The 16,388-nt window shown below is 37.6% G+C and overlaps 2 protein-coding genes across 2 annotated transcripts in view; one reads left to right on the forward strand and one right to left on the reverse strand.

Annotated features, from left to right (window-relative positions):
* LOC116296723 (uncharacterized) overlaps positions 1-16,388 on the forward strand; it is a 66,019-nt gene that overhangs the window by 19,010 nt on the left and 30,621 nt on the right. Inside the window, exons 26-32 of the mRNA XM_031704789.2 lie at positions 34-90; positions 590-776; positions 2,092-2,312; positions 2,987-3,034; positions 3,798-3,951; positions 4,289-4,542; positions 6,621-6,647. Of these exons, the coding sequence (XP_031560649.2) occupies positions 34-90; positions 590-776; positions 2,092-2,312; positions 2,987-3,034; positions 3,798-3,951; positions 4,289-4,542; positions 6,621-6,647 (948 nt within the window). The remainder of the gene's footprint in view (positions 1-33; positions 91-589; positions 777-2,091; positions 2,313-2,986; positions 3,035-3,797; positions 3,952-4,288; positions 4,543-6,620; positions 6,648-16,388) is intronic.
* On the reverse strand, positions 8,721-9,962 carry LOC148906969 (adenosine receptor A1-like). Its single transcript, XM_089036256.1, has one exon. It carries the CDS (start codon positions 9,717-9,719, stop codon positions 8,784-8,786), a length of 936 nt encoding a protein of 311 aa, XP_088892382.1. The 5' UTR covers positions 9,720-9,962; the 3' UTR covers positions 8,721-8,783.

Here is a 16,388-nt window from a genome sequence, read left to right on the forward strand (position 1 = left end):
TTTATAATGGTTGTTTTCTTTGTTCATATAAAGCTGCACGTGCAACGTCTCCCACACCTTCAACCAAACCTCTAAAACCAACAACACAAGGCAAGTTTGCAAATTTTTTTTACATTCCTTATACACTTTATCAGATAAGGTTTTGTTACATAGCTGAGCCCTGGAAAGTATGATCCACGATCTGTTAGGGTATAAAATTAGAAAGCCCTTACTCAAGTCCCCCAAAAAGGGGGGCACGTAATTTACCAAAACCCTAACTCAAGTTTCAAAAAGGGAGAGAGGGAGGGGGGGAGGGAGGGGGTGGAAAGTGGGGTTAATTTCCCATCAAATCTACTGGAACTCCACGAATATCAGATAGATTCGTTTAGTCACTGCTCTTCTCTGAGTGGCGTCCCGCAACTTGCTATTTCAAGAGAGACTGCTGACCAACCATGCCTCGATTTTACTTTGCCTAAATTACATTACTTTTTCATATCAAAGTAATAAACAATTAAAAAATAATTACAAATAAACCTCACGTTCCTACACCACTGAAACTAACCGCATATTAAAAAGCCAAGACTTGATCAATGCTGTATATTTGTTGTAGTATCTGGTATATGTGATCCAGACTGGGTGTACTGGAACCAGCTTTGCTATCATTTTGCAAATGAGTCATTATCCAATCAGCGCTCATGGTTCGAGGCAAGAGCTCTGTGCAGAAAGGTGCGTGGTGACCTAGTCAGCATAAGAACTATGGCTGAAAACCAATTTCTTACAAGTGAAGTTAAAAAAAGGTAAGACATATATGCGTAGTTATACAGATCGAATTCAGATTAGAATTTAGAGTAACATATAAACAGACCAAGTAAATAATTTGTTCAAAAGCCAGTACATTAGTATGGAAATTCGAGAACAATGTCCAAACTTTTTGGTGTTCTTAACAAAATTGAATACAAATTAAACCACGTGATGGCTAGTGCGAAAAAGGTGAATTGGAATGGACCCTTCCCAAAAACATCTTGGATTGAAGGCTAACATGGAAATACAAAAGAAAGCACACTTTTTCTCGGTGGAATTTATGGCATTTCTATTTACAATTTTAAGCAGGGTCCATTCCGGTTGTTTGTTTTGAGATAGTAGAGGAAACCCGGTGAGCCTGGGCAATATTCCTCTGATGAGCAAAGACACCTTTCAAACTCTACTCGCATGACAGCAAAGAAGACCGCCTTGTTATCCATCGTTCCAAGTCACCTTTTGAGCGCTAGCCCAAATCGGACATCGTTCTCGGATTCCGATACAAATCCACTGAATTTAAGAAGAAAATTCAGAAAGATTTCATTAGTTATTTTTCTAAACAGCAACAAGAAAAGCTTTGATCAAGTTAGAAAAATGATATTTTGCTTGTGTTTAGAGAGCTAACTAAACAAGCCGAGTGAATAATTTTTTTAAAAGTCTGTACATTCGTACGGAAATACGGGAACGATGTCCGAACTTAAATATTAATAATTATAATAGTAATAATGATGATAATAATAATAATAATAATAATAATAATTATTATTATTATTATTATACAGCTTCTCATTAATCCCATATAGGTAACTGTCCAATTATTTTCTTAATTGGACAGGTCTTGTTGATATGGGATTAATCAGGCAGCTATATAATTAATAGGTAATGGGATTTCATGCTCCCCAATCAAGAAATAATTAGACTCAAAAAATTCCTCTGACTGCCAAATTGGACTCGGCCTACGGCCTCATCCAATTTTGTCAGTCCTCGGAATTTTCCTCGTCCAATTATTTCTTAATTGGACATCATGGAGTCCTATTACATATACTAATACTAATATTAATAATAATAATATTAATAATAATAATATTAATAATAATAATGTTAATAATAATAATAATAGATTATTTAATCACGTGTCGTCCAATTGCGTAGAGCTCGTTCAAAATACGAACGTGCAGGCCTTCTGGTGACCGTAACACAATCCAACCCGTTTTATACCACGTGATGGCTGGTGCTCAAAAGGTGTAGGTTCGGCTCATGTGAAGTTCGACGTTTGACCTGAGCCTCATTTTCTATTTCTTATTCTATCCCTAGGTACAGAAGTTGGAACATCTGGATTGGTCTGAATGATCTTGGATCAGAAGGGGTGTATACCTGGAGTGATGGAGCGCCACTGTCGTTTACCTACTTTTCGTACAAGGAGCCTAATGATTGGATGGGAATGGAAGATTGTGGTGAGCTGAGCAGATACCACGGCAAGTGGAACGACCAAAGTTGTGGACTCAAACGACCATTCATTTGCCGAAAACACAACAGTGAGTAAAGGGAATGGAATGGAATTATGGTGAAGATGGTGAAAAAAATAAGTGAAGGGAAAAGAAATTTATTTTCTCCAACGATATACATCTATTTCAAAAAAAAAAAAAGGTCGGTCGGAGATCTGAAATGCGATCTGAGACTAAACGGAATTTTTGCGCTTTTATGTTTTCTGGCTAAAATACGAAAAATTACATTTCTAACTCAAAGGTCATGCTTCGTATTCCAATCTAAAAGAAAACATTGGGTGGCTGTGATAGCCTGTGTTGCATCGGAATTTTCTTAGTAAAGAAAATTCTGGATGCAACGCAGGGTAGGCTGTGAATACATTATAATTTGTAGCGTCCTATTCTATGCTACTAGGTCTCAGATTTTTCCCGACGTTTTTTTGGAATAGGTGTATTTAGTAAAATACACAGGTGATTAATGAAAATCTCGCGCGCTGATTGGTCGAGAAACTCACACTATCACACGATGTATTTCCCGTTGAGGAATGTCCCTATCGTCCCTTCAAACCTTGCGAAAAAACTCAGTATCCGAGAAGACTTTTGGTACGGTATTACATGCCCGCACTCCGCCATGCTTCTTTTAAATTTTATTGTATCTACTTATATATAGCTGATAGGTAAATTAAGCCTAACGTTTTTATTTATACCTGACATTTTATTAACAGATACAGTCATTCCTGCGTTTACAATGGTTCCACCGACCCCAGGACCTGGTGAGTTGAATTAATTAATCATCCAGGCATACCAAGAAACAACCGCAGACTAAAATGACTTATAATTTCAACTGTTCTATTCATCCTACTGAGCGTAACGAACTTGATCGGCTTCAACTGAGTTCGGGAGGTGCCTAGTAAAATATCTGTATAAGTAAACCTTTCCATTCATCAGTGCATTTTAAAAACTTTTTTTTCTACAAAACGTTACGTATGCAACTATATGTCCTTTATATAATATCGAAGACTGAAACAAGTATCTTAGATTTGGCATTTCATTAACCATGACTAGTAAGGGAAGGTGAGTTTTTTTATTTAGAGGGGAGGGTATTCAGTAATAGTTTTAATTTCGGCAAACCCTTTTATGTTGACGAAAGCCGCTGCCTTGCAGGCCGTAGCCACTAAAGCATCTCACATGCCCCTCAAAACTCTAGAAATCGGATTTCCGAGGGTCTCAATTACAAACTTAACGTGGATGCATTCCCCCGAACCCCTCCCCTGGTTGATCCCGCCTTCGCCTTTCATTTGCTGCTGAATCGGTAGACAACTCGCTCTGGTTACGGCCCTGGCCTTGTTGACTTCATAGGAGGTTCGTGAATTTCTTCTTGAGTGAAAGGGGAAAGGCTGCAACTACTTTTTAAAAAATTACTGCGAATCCGCCAGCCCTCCCCACCCCTCCCCCAATTAAAAACGTACCTTCCCTAAAAAATAAAAAAGATATATTTCTTTATACTTACTGTGCGTGTTCCTGGTTCTATTTTAGCGGTTGGTAAATGCAAACCGGGTTGGGTCAACTATGACAAAAGCTGCTACAAATTTGTGTTCAATCAACTTCAAAACTGGGCCAATGCTCAGTCAGTTTGTCAGAATGGAAATAATTCAAGTATGAGTGGCAATTTGATTACCATCGATAATGTGTAAGTAAGAGCTAACGAAGTTATAAATAAATGAATAAAATAAATGAATGGGATTTAACAGTGGCATTTCTACAGAGTAGCTACTCATCCACTGTAATTCTAATTGGAATTTAGGAGTTGATTTTTGTGAAGTTTGATCATTTGGGTTAAATGGTGATAAGTGGCCATATTGTAGGGCCAAAAAAATGGACATTTTCTCCTTAGGAAAATAAAAAGCAGTGCATTTTTAGTATAGAGGATATTATACTGCGCGGATTTTATGGAGTTTTTGGTGGAATCATGTCCAACATGTCGTAACAGTGCATATATTAACGAAGGATTGATTTCTTCATTTAAGCTACGAACAAGCTTTTCTAAGCACCATGATCAAAGATTACCAAGGGAATTTATGGATTGGTCTAAATGACTTGCATACCGAAGGAACGTACTCGTGGATCGCTAACGCCCCTGTAACGTACGTCAACTGGGAGAAAGGAAAACCATCATATAACTACTATGCAGACTGTGTTGCTGTTAAGACGGGAAAAGTGTCGGTAGGTCGCTGGGATGTTCAAGTGTGTTCGGCTTTCCAAGGATACATATGCGAAGCTGGTGAGTAAAACACCTTATTTTCACCGCCATAGATTAAAGCCTACACCTAGACGTCGCATTGCTGTCTTTGGACACGAGAGAATGATGCGCATGATCATGTCTGCGCATGATCGTAGTATACATGCAAATTAGCTGAAATGTCTTTGTACTATAGACCCCTTGCGTGCACTTTGGAATGCAGCTCAATTTGGGGGACAAAACAATAGGTTTACAAATCTCAGGAGATTGGAATTCTTTTGTTTTATCTCCCAGATCGAGCTGCTTTGACGTCACATGCAAGGGGTCTATTGTGGAAATAATGACTTTTGACAAAACGTTGTCGCTGACCGGCTTCGCGACTGCGCAACGAGCCCGAACGGGAGTATGGGTAAAAATCACTGAAGCAATATAAACACTATACACGCTATACACCTAAGTCCAAAATGGCGCACGGCCGAGTGAGTTACATGAAAACGATGCATCCAGGGCCAAATGCAAAGAAACAATATGTTGTCAATGCAAAGTATACACTTGTTCACTTGCTCTGTCTTTCTTTCCTTCTTACATTCATGATCACAACAATTTTGCGGCATCAAATTATAAGAAAATGCTGTAAATTTGTAAATTTGGCCCTGTAAGCCTCGTTTTCTCCCGGCCCTATATATAATCACAAAGATTACAGCTCGAATGCTTCGCGTTCTGCGAAAAGACAACAAGTGAACAGCTACTTCTTCGCTTTTCATGCTAAGGGCTCATGTCATCCAAACCGCTGTATCCTAGGCATGGCTCATCAAAATGGAAACGCTTTGAGCTCAAGATATGGCTAATAATATATGCAGCTAACCGCTTCAGTGATTTCTACCCATACTCCCATTCGGTCTAGTCGCGTAGTTGTGAAGCCGGTCAGCGACAACGTTTATTCAAAGGACTGTATGCAAACCGGGCTTTTAATCTTGCCTTACAAATTAACAGGTTTTTTGAAACTTTCGCATGCACCAACATTTTCCTCCAGTGATTGTTTTCTTTTATTTATCATATCAAGTTCACTAATGGTCACGACAGAGATTGAATTATACGGTGTCTGTCGGAGATGTGAAATCTGGAATCTGAGACCAAGTACTATGTTGCAAATACATTCATAGCGGAACAACATAGTTTCCTTTTAGGTAATGTGAAGCTTGACCTTTATTTCAGAAACTATGATATTTTTCGTATTTTAGCCAGAAAATATAAAAGCGGAAAAATTATGTATAGTGTCAGATTGCCCATTTCAGATCTCGCATCGACAACGTTTTTGAATTAGATGTATATAGCTCTATTGCTTGTGTTTCCAAAGCAGAATAAAATATTCAGTTTCATTTAACAAAATATATAAGCAAACAGTTGTTGGATGAAACTAAGCAGAACATCGTAAGATGACTAATACAGCAGTGTTGTTTACCAAGGCTGCGATCTTAAACTACTCCAATAATTGTTTGTCACATATCATTATACAATATACGTAGCATCATAGTTAACTATGGTAGCATACAGCTATTTGAGAAAAATGAATTGCAGAACGGTGAATGGAAATTGACTGATGATTGGCGATTGCACAAAAAAAAAAAAAAAACGTGGGCAATAATCCGACTAAAACACGAATAATCAAGGCGTTTTAAGGTTGGGTCCACTACAAGCAACTTCGATATCACAGCATTAACCTCAGTATTATTGAAAAGACGAATAATAAGAAACACCAGTTATTCCAACTATTGTTGGATATTGAAATGAACTCCCATCTCCAAGGGCGGATCCAGCAAAAATGTATGGGGGAGGGGGCTCATTGAGTTTAGGGGGGGCTAATTGAGTTTCTTCCGTCAACACAACGGATAACAAAAAAAAAAGCATCTAATTCTTCTAATTCTTCAGTTTTGTTTTGTTTTTTTTCTGCTAAAGGCCCCCCCTGGATCTGTCCTTGATCTCCCATCGCATATCTGCTATCGCCATTTGCCACTCTTTTTGAAATAGCTGTATTCGCAAAGATAAACTGTATTCAGGATAGAAACTGTCAGTTGTCATGTATTATTTATTGTGTTTGTTTGTTTGTTTGTTTATCACAGCTGCACTTCCTCTAGGACCCACCCCAGGTATGTGTCGCTGTTTGATCTTCATAGTTTTTCATTTTATTTCTAACATTACCATTTGAGTGGCCAAGCACAAAACATTTCGGGTCAAGGCTCAATCCTTATTTAATACCAAATTTGCAAAATGACACATACTAAAACTACAAGAATATAGAAAATTGGTACAAGCCAGCTGTAATAGCCATAGGCTAAACGAGGCTGTTGGCAACATAGGGGCTCCAGGGAAACAATTATGTAATCGTAATCTCTATTGTTTCCCCGGGGCCTCCACTTGGATTAAGTTGGATCTTAAAACGCCATTTGCATTAATAGGTTATCAGACCATACCCCTACCTTTTCCATTTTTGGTCACGTGACCTAATTACAAAATAGTCCTATGGTCCACTGATAAGCCTATAAAGAGTGCACTTACCATGTTCGTTGCAGGGGACTCAAACTTTGCTGCTAATGATGATTTGCTATAGTCTTTCATATGGAGCTATTATATTTGAGATATCACGGAACATTTGCAACTGATCTCGAATGTATTCTACGATATAAAGCGCGATTAGGCTCCTTAATATAGTAGGAAAAAAGGCATAGATTTTCTTGCCCTAGTTTAAGAGCCTCTAAATGAATGAGATTTGTGTCAAGTTGTTTCGCCCAGCGAACGATTTCCTGCACTGAGAGAAGTTATTTTCTGAAAACAGAAGAACATGTCATTTTTTTAGAATAACTTTTTCTCGTTTTGTTAAATAATGTCAAGTTCATCAGTGTTGTTTATAAAAAGTATTCTTTTTAACATCGGTTTTCAAAAAAATCAAGTCTGTCATAGTGCACAACGAGGTTATCATATTTCAATATATATAATGATAATCAAATACGTCCGCGGTCATTAATTTTATACGTAATTGCAAAAAGGCGTTAAAATATATTATCAAGAATGGCAACGTATCAAAAATCTAATATAAAGATCTAAATCTAACATACTTTCCCGAGCAATTTGCCTGTGCTAAATCGATTTTTCTCATTTTAGAACAAGTAATGTTAGATTTTCTTTGAACCCATGCAATTCAGTGGAGATTCTAACATAGCAGCGCGCAAAGTGATAGCAAAAAGACTAGCTTCGATCTCCTTCCGTTATTCATGAGTCCACTTGAACTTTCTGGAGAGCCATTTGAATCAACCCTGAGGGGCCTCTTTTTAATACGTGCCTGTCGAATCATATAGTTAATTAAACTCGAAAGAAAATATTCTCCTTTCATCATTTTAAAGCGATTGAGAACTCCCCGCCGATTACTGATCACTATTTGCCAAGTTCAGTATTTTCCATGAATCACTTGAATATTCGTATAATTAAAAATAGAGTTCTGCTCCAAGTGATCTATGATTTCCCCCTCTCTAACGGAAGCTGATAAAACACTTGAGATATATCCTCAAGTCGAGCTTATTAGATTAACAAACCTGATTAACTATCTTTTGAGGATTTCAACGTACAAATACTAATTCCAGCCAGCCAGACGATATTCACAAGTAACCAGCCTAGCAAACAAATTCATTTCATCATATGGTAACATCGCGTAGGAGGTGTTCTATCGACAACCACCTACGTTCTTTCAGTATTGGAGAAGTGGGATCAGGTTTCAAACGCGCTACGAAGTTTTGCATCTGTGGTATAAGCTCGGTTTGAATGTCCCCTTCGGTTGTACCCCGAACACACGCCCTCGCGCTATTATAGAAAGGAAGTAACGACTTCAAGAACATACAAGATACAGTAATATATGGCCTCACTTCATTGATATCTACACAGACTTCAAGAATGTTTTGTTGAAAAATTTATAACAATTGTATTTCAACTGAGGGTAACAGCCGTTGCCTACATTGATGATTTTCTGGTGGCCCACCACCATGCCGTTTTTCTGCATTTTGAAGACAGGGATTTTATCTTTCTTTAACCTTTATTTTCTAGCCTTTCCCAGTTCCCTGTGCAACTAACTCTATTAATCAAATTTACTCAAGTGTTTGTTTACTTACACGATCAAATTTTATTTGATATTACACTTGATATTATATGACTTACTGTTTTACATACAACATATATAGAGGTGGTTCAATCTTTACAAATATTTGTTTTTGAACAAGCAAAGTGTTCTGCATGTCCTAAAGCTTACTAGTGGAAGTGTCATTTGCTCTGGATAATTCCAATGGTCTAACTCGAACGGTTTGTATACTTTGAAGCACCAAGAGAAAAGATCTTCTGTATGTTTGGATCCTCCAAGCATAAAGCAAGGGATTTAGCGCCGAGTTGACATACAGGAAAGGTATACTGATACGATAGCAAGCATGGTACCAGCTTTGGCTCTTGCAGGATGAACAGATGTTTCCGATGAGAACGACAGTAAACCAGAAGCAGTAGGAGAACAAGAAACCCAAGACGATGTAGAATGCTGTCAAGCCTAGCTGACATTCTCTTTTGATTTGCAGTCTCTGTCTTTGTTGAGCATTGTTCAGTTGCATATTCATGGCCTTGCGAAGTTTTTGCTTGATTGCGACATAAATGAACAAATAGGCGAGCAGAATGATTGACAGCGGAGCTACGAAGAACCCATAGTAGCTGATAATATCAAATGTATTCTTGTTAAGCACCAGCTCACTGAGGCTAGTTAGTAAACCAATGACGAAACAAAAGATGCAGATGACCAAGGCTTTCTTGGGAGTGGCTTTATTGCGGTAGAAATACGGAGTGGCTACTGCAAGCAATCGCTCAATCGAGAACACGACCACCACCAAAATCCCACTTCTTACCGTAAACTGGGACACGAGCTTCTCCTGCGAAACTCTTCCTACTTTGATAGATGGTATTCCGTTAACATTAAGAAGACTCGATACCCCAACATCTATGGCAGTAAAGGCACCTGTAAGGAAGTCCGCTATTGATAGACAAGCGACAAAGACGGCAGCCGCGTTTCTAAAGCATTTGAGAGGATTACGATACAAGGTATACAACAACATACTGTTAGTTGAGAACGTGAAAACGGCGACGATAAGGAGCGTTACACCTGTCCACTGAAAAACCTGAGAGAGTGTTTTATCCATTCTTTGTGATTCTTTTGGACTGCTTTAGTATGGTTCGCGGCTGACTGTTATCAATTGAAAAGGCTTTTGACTAAGGTTATCAAGCCTTTTATGATCTATCAGGGTTTGATATTGGGCTGGGTTGTTTGAATGATAGCTGTCATTAACCACAAGAGGTAATTTGAATCCCACTCAGTTTCCAATTGGTTTTTTAATTCCATCGTCATCAGGTATTTTTAGCGGAGCTGCTAACTCATCGAGTTGTTTTTTTATCTGTCCTTTTAAAAAAAAAAACTGTCCTTTTTCACGAGGGTAGCACTTAATAGCCTATGGCTAACAAACCTGTGGGCCTCATTCCGTGATCGAATTGGAATTTAGGAGTTGAATTTTGTGGAGGGAGGAAAACCGGAGAACCCAGGAAACCCTCGAAGCACAGGAGAGAACCAACAAACAACTCTACTCATATACAACACCGAACCCGGCGGGACTCCAACTCGGGTCGCATTGATGAGAGGCGAGCGCTCACACCGCTACGCCACCCGTGCTTCCCTTTTTATGGACTCATTACGCCACTAATTCCGTCTGTACGCCATCGCGTCCGTGTACACACCACAGGAGAAAACTAGTCGAGAATGGAAAGAAAACATTCCTTGGGACAAATTTTAGGCCAAGAACGACAACAAAAATTATTTTTATGTAGTCAAAGATGGATCAAGAAGTATTCTTCAATAATTCGGGTCTTTTTTTAACGATTGTATTTTTTTAACAATCGTAATTTTTTATTTTCTAGAAAAAGCATATATGTTCGTCTCCAATCGAAAAATCAAAGACTTTCTCTCTAAAAAATTAATACTTCCATAGATAATGCGTTTTAAAATTGAATTAAAAATAAATAGTATTGGCTGTCATGTTATACAAAATATTCGCCACTTATTTAGCTTTGTAAATTTTTTGTTTTTTAAACAAACAATCGTATATCAGTTTTATCTAGTAAAAGAAGTCAGTTCATTCGCCGGCTCCTATCGGGTCCTATCGGCAAATCAAAGAAGACTTTCGTTCAATGGCTTTAATATTTCTATAGATAATTTTTATTAATTTTGAATGAAATATAAAAAGGCATAAATCTTAAACCACGTATTCAACATTTATTTAGCTTTTACAGCTAATATAATTATAGAAAATGAGCTTATATTTGTATTGTCAGTTGAGGGACATGTTCTTGTAAAGTTGAACTGGATGTAAACATGTAAATTTAAATTGTTCGAAAACTTTTGTCGTTTGTGATATCTGTGGTTTTTTTTCACTAATGAAAACAGATGAAGACTGGTAAAATCGAAGCTCAAAATCTGGTACGCTTCTCAAAGAATAGTTGATAATAGTTAGTAATAGTTGCTTCTACCATGGAGGGGGGTTGAGTTCTGTTTGCAAAGCTTTCCATGTGATATTGCCGACATCCCACCCCTCCCGCCGTGCACTAATAAATAAATAAAAACCTAAGGCTAAAATTAAAGGGGGACTAGCACGAAAATCGTCCGAATTTTAATTCAGCCGAAACTTTACTGGAATAACCCTTAAAGGTCTAATAATCAATGGTTTTAAAGTTTTGTTTCTGATATTCGGGTGGCAAGTATTATGTTTTTGCGAATTTTTATGGGAGTATGTGACGTCATACACTCAACACTTCATTGTGGTATTTTGTAATCAAAATATCTTCTAGTCTTATACTCAGTATTGAAGAAAAGATACCATAAAATGATTCTGAACCACAAGTTATGTACGTTAAGTCCCTAAGCGGACTTTTGGGCTCAATAGAATTCAAGTAAAACATGAAGTTATTTACAAAGAAATGTATGGAGCGATGTTTAGTATTGAGTGTATGACGTCACAGACACCTATAGAAAGTTCGTAAAAATATAACACTTCCAATGCGTTTACCACTCCTGGGTGGACGGCTTAATACCTAACAGGCCTTGAGACCCAATTGATAAGGCAGATCGAATTAGAATTTAGAAGTTGATTTTTGTGGAGGGAGGAAAAACCGGAGAACCCGGAGAAAAACCCTTGAAGCACAGAAGAGAACCAACAATCAACTCTACTCGCGTACGACACCGAGACCGGGGGGAGCTCGAACCCGGCTCGCATTTGTGAGAGGCGGCGCATTAGCAGTGCACGCCACCCGTACTTCCCATTGGAATACATAGAAAAAACTTTAACCAGTGATTAATGTATATATATTTAGGCACTACCTAAAAGCGGAGCTCCCGATACGGAAGTCACAGGGAGAACAATTTGAATGAAACTGAAAGGTAAAAATAAGATCGGGGAAAAAATCTTCAATGATTTTTTATTTGAGATGACGATAATTTCTCCCATAATAAAAACCGTGCAGTGAAATCAAATCGAAATGCACTACATTGTTTGTTTGATTGTTTTTTGTTTTGTTTTTTTGTTTTGTTTTGTTTTGTTTTTGTTTTGTTTTGTTTTTTTTTGCGCGCGAGTATACTCTCCCACTTAGGAATTTTGTACAAAACCAACCACCATCCCCAGGGGCTAGTTTTGTTCTTGGAAGATTCTTCGACAAAGTTTTCCAAGTTTTAGGCTTTGAATCTCTTTTATTTACTTAAAAAAACGAAAGATAACCGGCTACAGATAATCCAATACAATATCAAGCTTAGTGAAATTTACCTTGGATGTCTTTCATTGAAATCGAAAATCTGGAGATTTAGGGCAAATCAAGACCGAAAAACAGACTTGAAAACTGGTTAAGGTGAGCAGAAATTATACTTACTTAATTACGTCTTTTACAGAACGAGACGAAGTTTATATTCAGTTAAACTTGACAAGAACAACTGAGACAAAATAGAAAATAATGTAAAAGGCAATGCAAAATACAAAATGACGAATTTCTTGTCAGTAAATTGGCGTTTTTGAATATTTTTTAGCTTTTTAAAGTGAAAGTCTTATTAGTCTATATAATAACATCTCTCAACAACACAAATTTAAGCTCATTTTTATAATCATACTTGCTCGAAAAGCTTAATAAACAGTTGAATATTTGGTGTAAATTTATATTTCATTCAATAATTAAATAAATTATCTGTAGAAAGATATAAAATTATTGAATGGAAAGTCTTTGTTTTGCCGATGGGACCCCGCGATAGGAGGCGAACATGACAAAGCTGCATTTTTCTTGAACGAAAAACATACGATAGTTGGTTTGAAACAACCGAATTGTTAAAGATTTACAAAGCTAAATAATGGTCGAATATTTGTTGTAATATGCTCTTCGTGTTATATTTCATCCAGCATTAAAATAAATTAAGCTTATCTATAGAAATTAATATTAGTAGTTTTGAGAGAAAGTCTTTGACTTGTCAATTCGTCGTGAAAAATGCTTGTCAAAAAAAATAATACATACGATTGTTTGCTAAAAAACACGCACCTGAATTCTTGAAGAACACTTCTTGATCCATCTTTGACTACATGAAAGTTTTTTTTTTTTTTTTTGTTAATTGTTTTTTGGTCTATAACTTGTCCTAAAGCGATTTTTTTTCTGTGCATTTGAGAGCCGCATTTGTGAGTAGTTTTGCTTTGACGTCAAGCGGGATTCCTGTGTTGTGTACACGGACGGAAAAGACGTCAGCCAAGCCATGAAAAATCAACTCGATGGTTAACCATTTTTAACTCGTGGATACGCGAAGCGTAGAAACGAGTTATTATGAGGGGTCTGAATATGCAAATGTGTCACTCGCTCACTAAGATGTTAGCAGATCGATAATTAAACGTTTAGTGATCGTCTTACGTCATCTGATTACGAACGTTACACGACACTAACAAGTACTACATTGGGCATTTATAGGAGAAAATGAAGTGCTGATGAAACATGTGGGATATTTCTAGCACTGTGAACCCACTGTGCATGCGCACACTCGCACATAGTTTTCTCTTCGGATGCAAGTTGAAATAAAATAATACAATAATTAAAGCCTGAACTAAAATTTCAATGAGTTAAACCTTTTTTTGCTGATGTATTAAAGCAAACAGAAACGCATATGTACATTCGTATGAATTCGTATCCGGATGCATCGAAAAAATCACTTTTCATTAGAATTCAAAGCGAGATTAAGATTTCAAGCTTTGGAGGAATTTATTCTCATTAGAGAAAGGTCGAAGTCACGGCGGTATTCAGCAAAAAAAAATTAAAACTTCGCTCGAGCAAAGTTTTACTAGAACAGTTGTTTTCTTAAAGTGATTTCTTAAATAATCAATGTGCAGTTGCGGATCTAGGAGTGGGTTTTGGGGGTTGCAATCCCCCTATGAGAGCCATCGTGATTTTGGTCTGGTCGACGAAGAACGTCAGCAACGCTCTCTATGGCTCTGATTTATATTTTACTTCACTATGTTATTCTACATCTACAATTGGCCCAAGTTCCTAGAAATGTTCTATTTGACGATCATCTTCCAGTTAGCCCGGAATATATCAACCTTACCGCTGGATATAACGTGTTTTTTCCACGAATTCCTGCTATCTTCACTCAGAGTCGTTCAGCCATCTTGACAACACTCTCAATACAATCCAATACGAAATTACTTCGGAAGTCCTTTTTAAGTCTTCTTCTTCTCTCGGGAGACGTCCATTTAAATCCTGGACCAACGGACAAGAACCCGTGTGGAATATGCTGCAAGCCCGTCAAATTAAATCAAAGAGGAGTCCAGTGTGATTCTTGTAATTTCTGGAACCATGGCGGCTGTATGCAAATGACTTCCCTCGAGTATAATTCTCTAGCTAACTCAGTTTGTGGATCTGTCCTGTTTGTGACGAACACAATTATTCTGCTTCTTTGCCTGGAAATTCTGTTTTTGCAGATGAAACCTCTTCAAATTATTTTGAACCGCTTTCTTCTTTCGGAGAAACATTTCCAGCTCGCAGTACTTCTACTCCGATAAACAAGCCAGTGTTGAATAATAATAAGCCAACTAAGAAATCAACTGTGAAGTCCAAGGCTAGTCCAAAGCTCCATTGCTTACTCCTAAATTGTCGAAGTGTTCGTAACAAGCGACCAGCTTTAGAACATGTCATCGCTGACCACAAACCAGATATTATTTTGGGGACAGAATCGTGGCTTAGTCAAGAAATATCCAACGGTGAAATATTTCCATCCAATTATAATATATTCAGAAAAGATCGACCATCAGATATACGTGGAGGGGGTGTTTTTCAGGCAATTAAGACCGACCTATTGGCATCCCATAAGCAAGACCTTGATTCTGATTGTGAGTGCATTTGGACGCAGTGTCAATTTGCTGGTCGTCAATCTCTACTATTTGGAACTTATTATAATCCCGATGGAGGCATCTCTAGTCTGGAGAAACTTGAAGAGTCCTTGTCAAAGATTGGCCGCAAAATTGACAGCCACGATGTAATCCTAGCAGGTGATTTTAATATACCGAACATTAACTGGTCTGGTCAAAACTCAGGACTTGATCCTCCAGCAAACAAGCTCGTTGATCTTCAGAATGATTTTGGCTTCCAACAGATGGTTCATGAACCCACTAGACGCCAGGATAACACAGCGAATATTTTAGATCTGGTATTCACGAACAATACCTCGCTGATAAAAGATCTTAAAGTGGTACCTGGCATAAGCGATCATGAGATGGTTACATTTGATGTGATGTTAAAGTGTAAAAGGAAAAATATCCCAAAACGTAAAGTCTTCTTACGAAAGAAAGCCAACATCGACAAGATGAAGGATGATATCTTGGAATTTTCACATTACTACAAATCTAACCTATCGTCAAAATCAGTCGACGAAAAATGGTCGGAGTTTGAAAAAGCAATCAAGACTACTATGGAGGCGAATGTTCCCTGTAAAACCACATCTTCTCGTTTTAATTTACCTTGGTTCAATAGAAAGCTTCGCAGGATGTGCAAAAAGAAACAACGTATCTATAATAAGGCAAAGAAATCGAAGAATAAGAAACGCTGGGATAGTTATAATCTAATGAAGAAAAATCTCCGTCAGGAAATGACTAAAGTACGGAATGATTATGTATCAGAATATCTGACAGAAAATATTCAAGAAAACCCCAAGTCATTTTGGAGTTACATAAAGAAAACAAAGAGCAATAATCAGATTGGAATCCCTGATCTGAAGATTAATGGTAGATTATCAAGTGATCCCATTATCAAAGCAAACGCACTCAATGAACAGTTTTGTTCAGTTTTTACTGAAGAAAACAAAACTACGTTACCTTCAATTCACCCGTCTGCTGGTCAAGATGTGATATCTCCCATTACGGTAGATTGTAGAGGAGTTGAGAAACAACTGCTACAGCTCAAATGTGACAAGTCACCTGGTCCAGATAATATACCGCCATGGATTTTAAAGACTCTGGCATCAGAAATTGCACCCATTCTTACTGATCTCTTCCAGTCCTCACTGGATCAGTCTGCATTACCATTAAAATGGAAAACAGCGAATGTAAGTGGAGTCCACAAAAAGGGAAAGAAAGATGAGTGTCAAAACTATCGACCTATATCCTTGACATGTATCGTTTGTAAAGTACTGGAACACATTGTCCATAACCACATGATGAAATTTTTTGAAAAGAACAACATACTTGTGGACAATCAGCATGGATTTCGTAAGAAAAGATCAACTGAGACACAGCTACTTACCACCACCC

The sequence above is a fragment of the Actinia tenebrosa genome, unplaced genomic scaffold, assembly GCF_029948245.1.
Source record: "Actinia tenebrosa isolate PJP-AT-01 unplaced genomic scaffold, QUT_ActTen_1.0 PGA_scaffold4__44_contigs__length_22323623, whole genome shotgun sequence".
NCBI lineage: Eukaryota > Metazoa > Cnidaria > Anthozoa > Actiniaria > Actiniidae > Actinia > Actinia tenebrosa.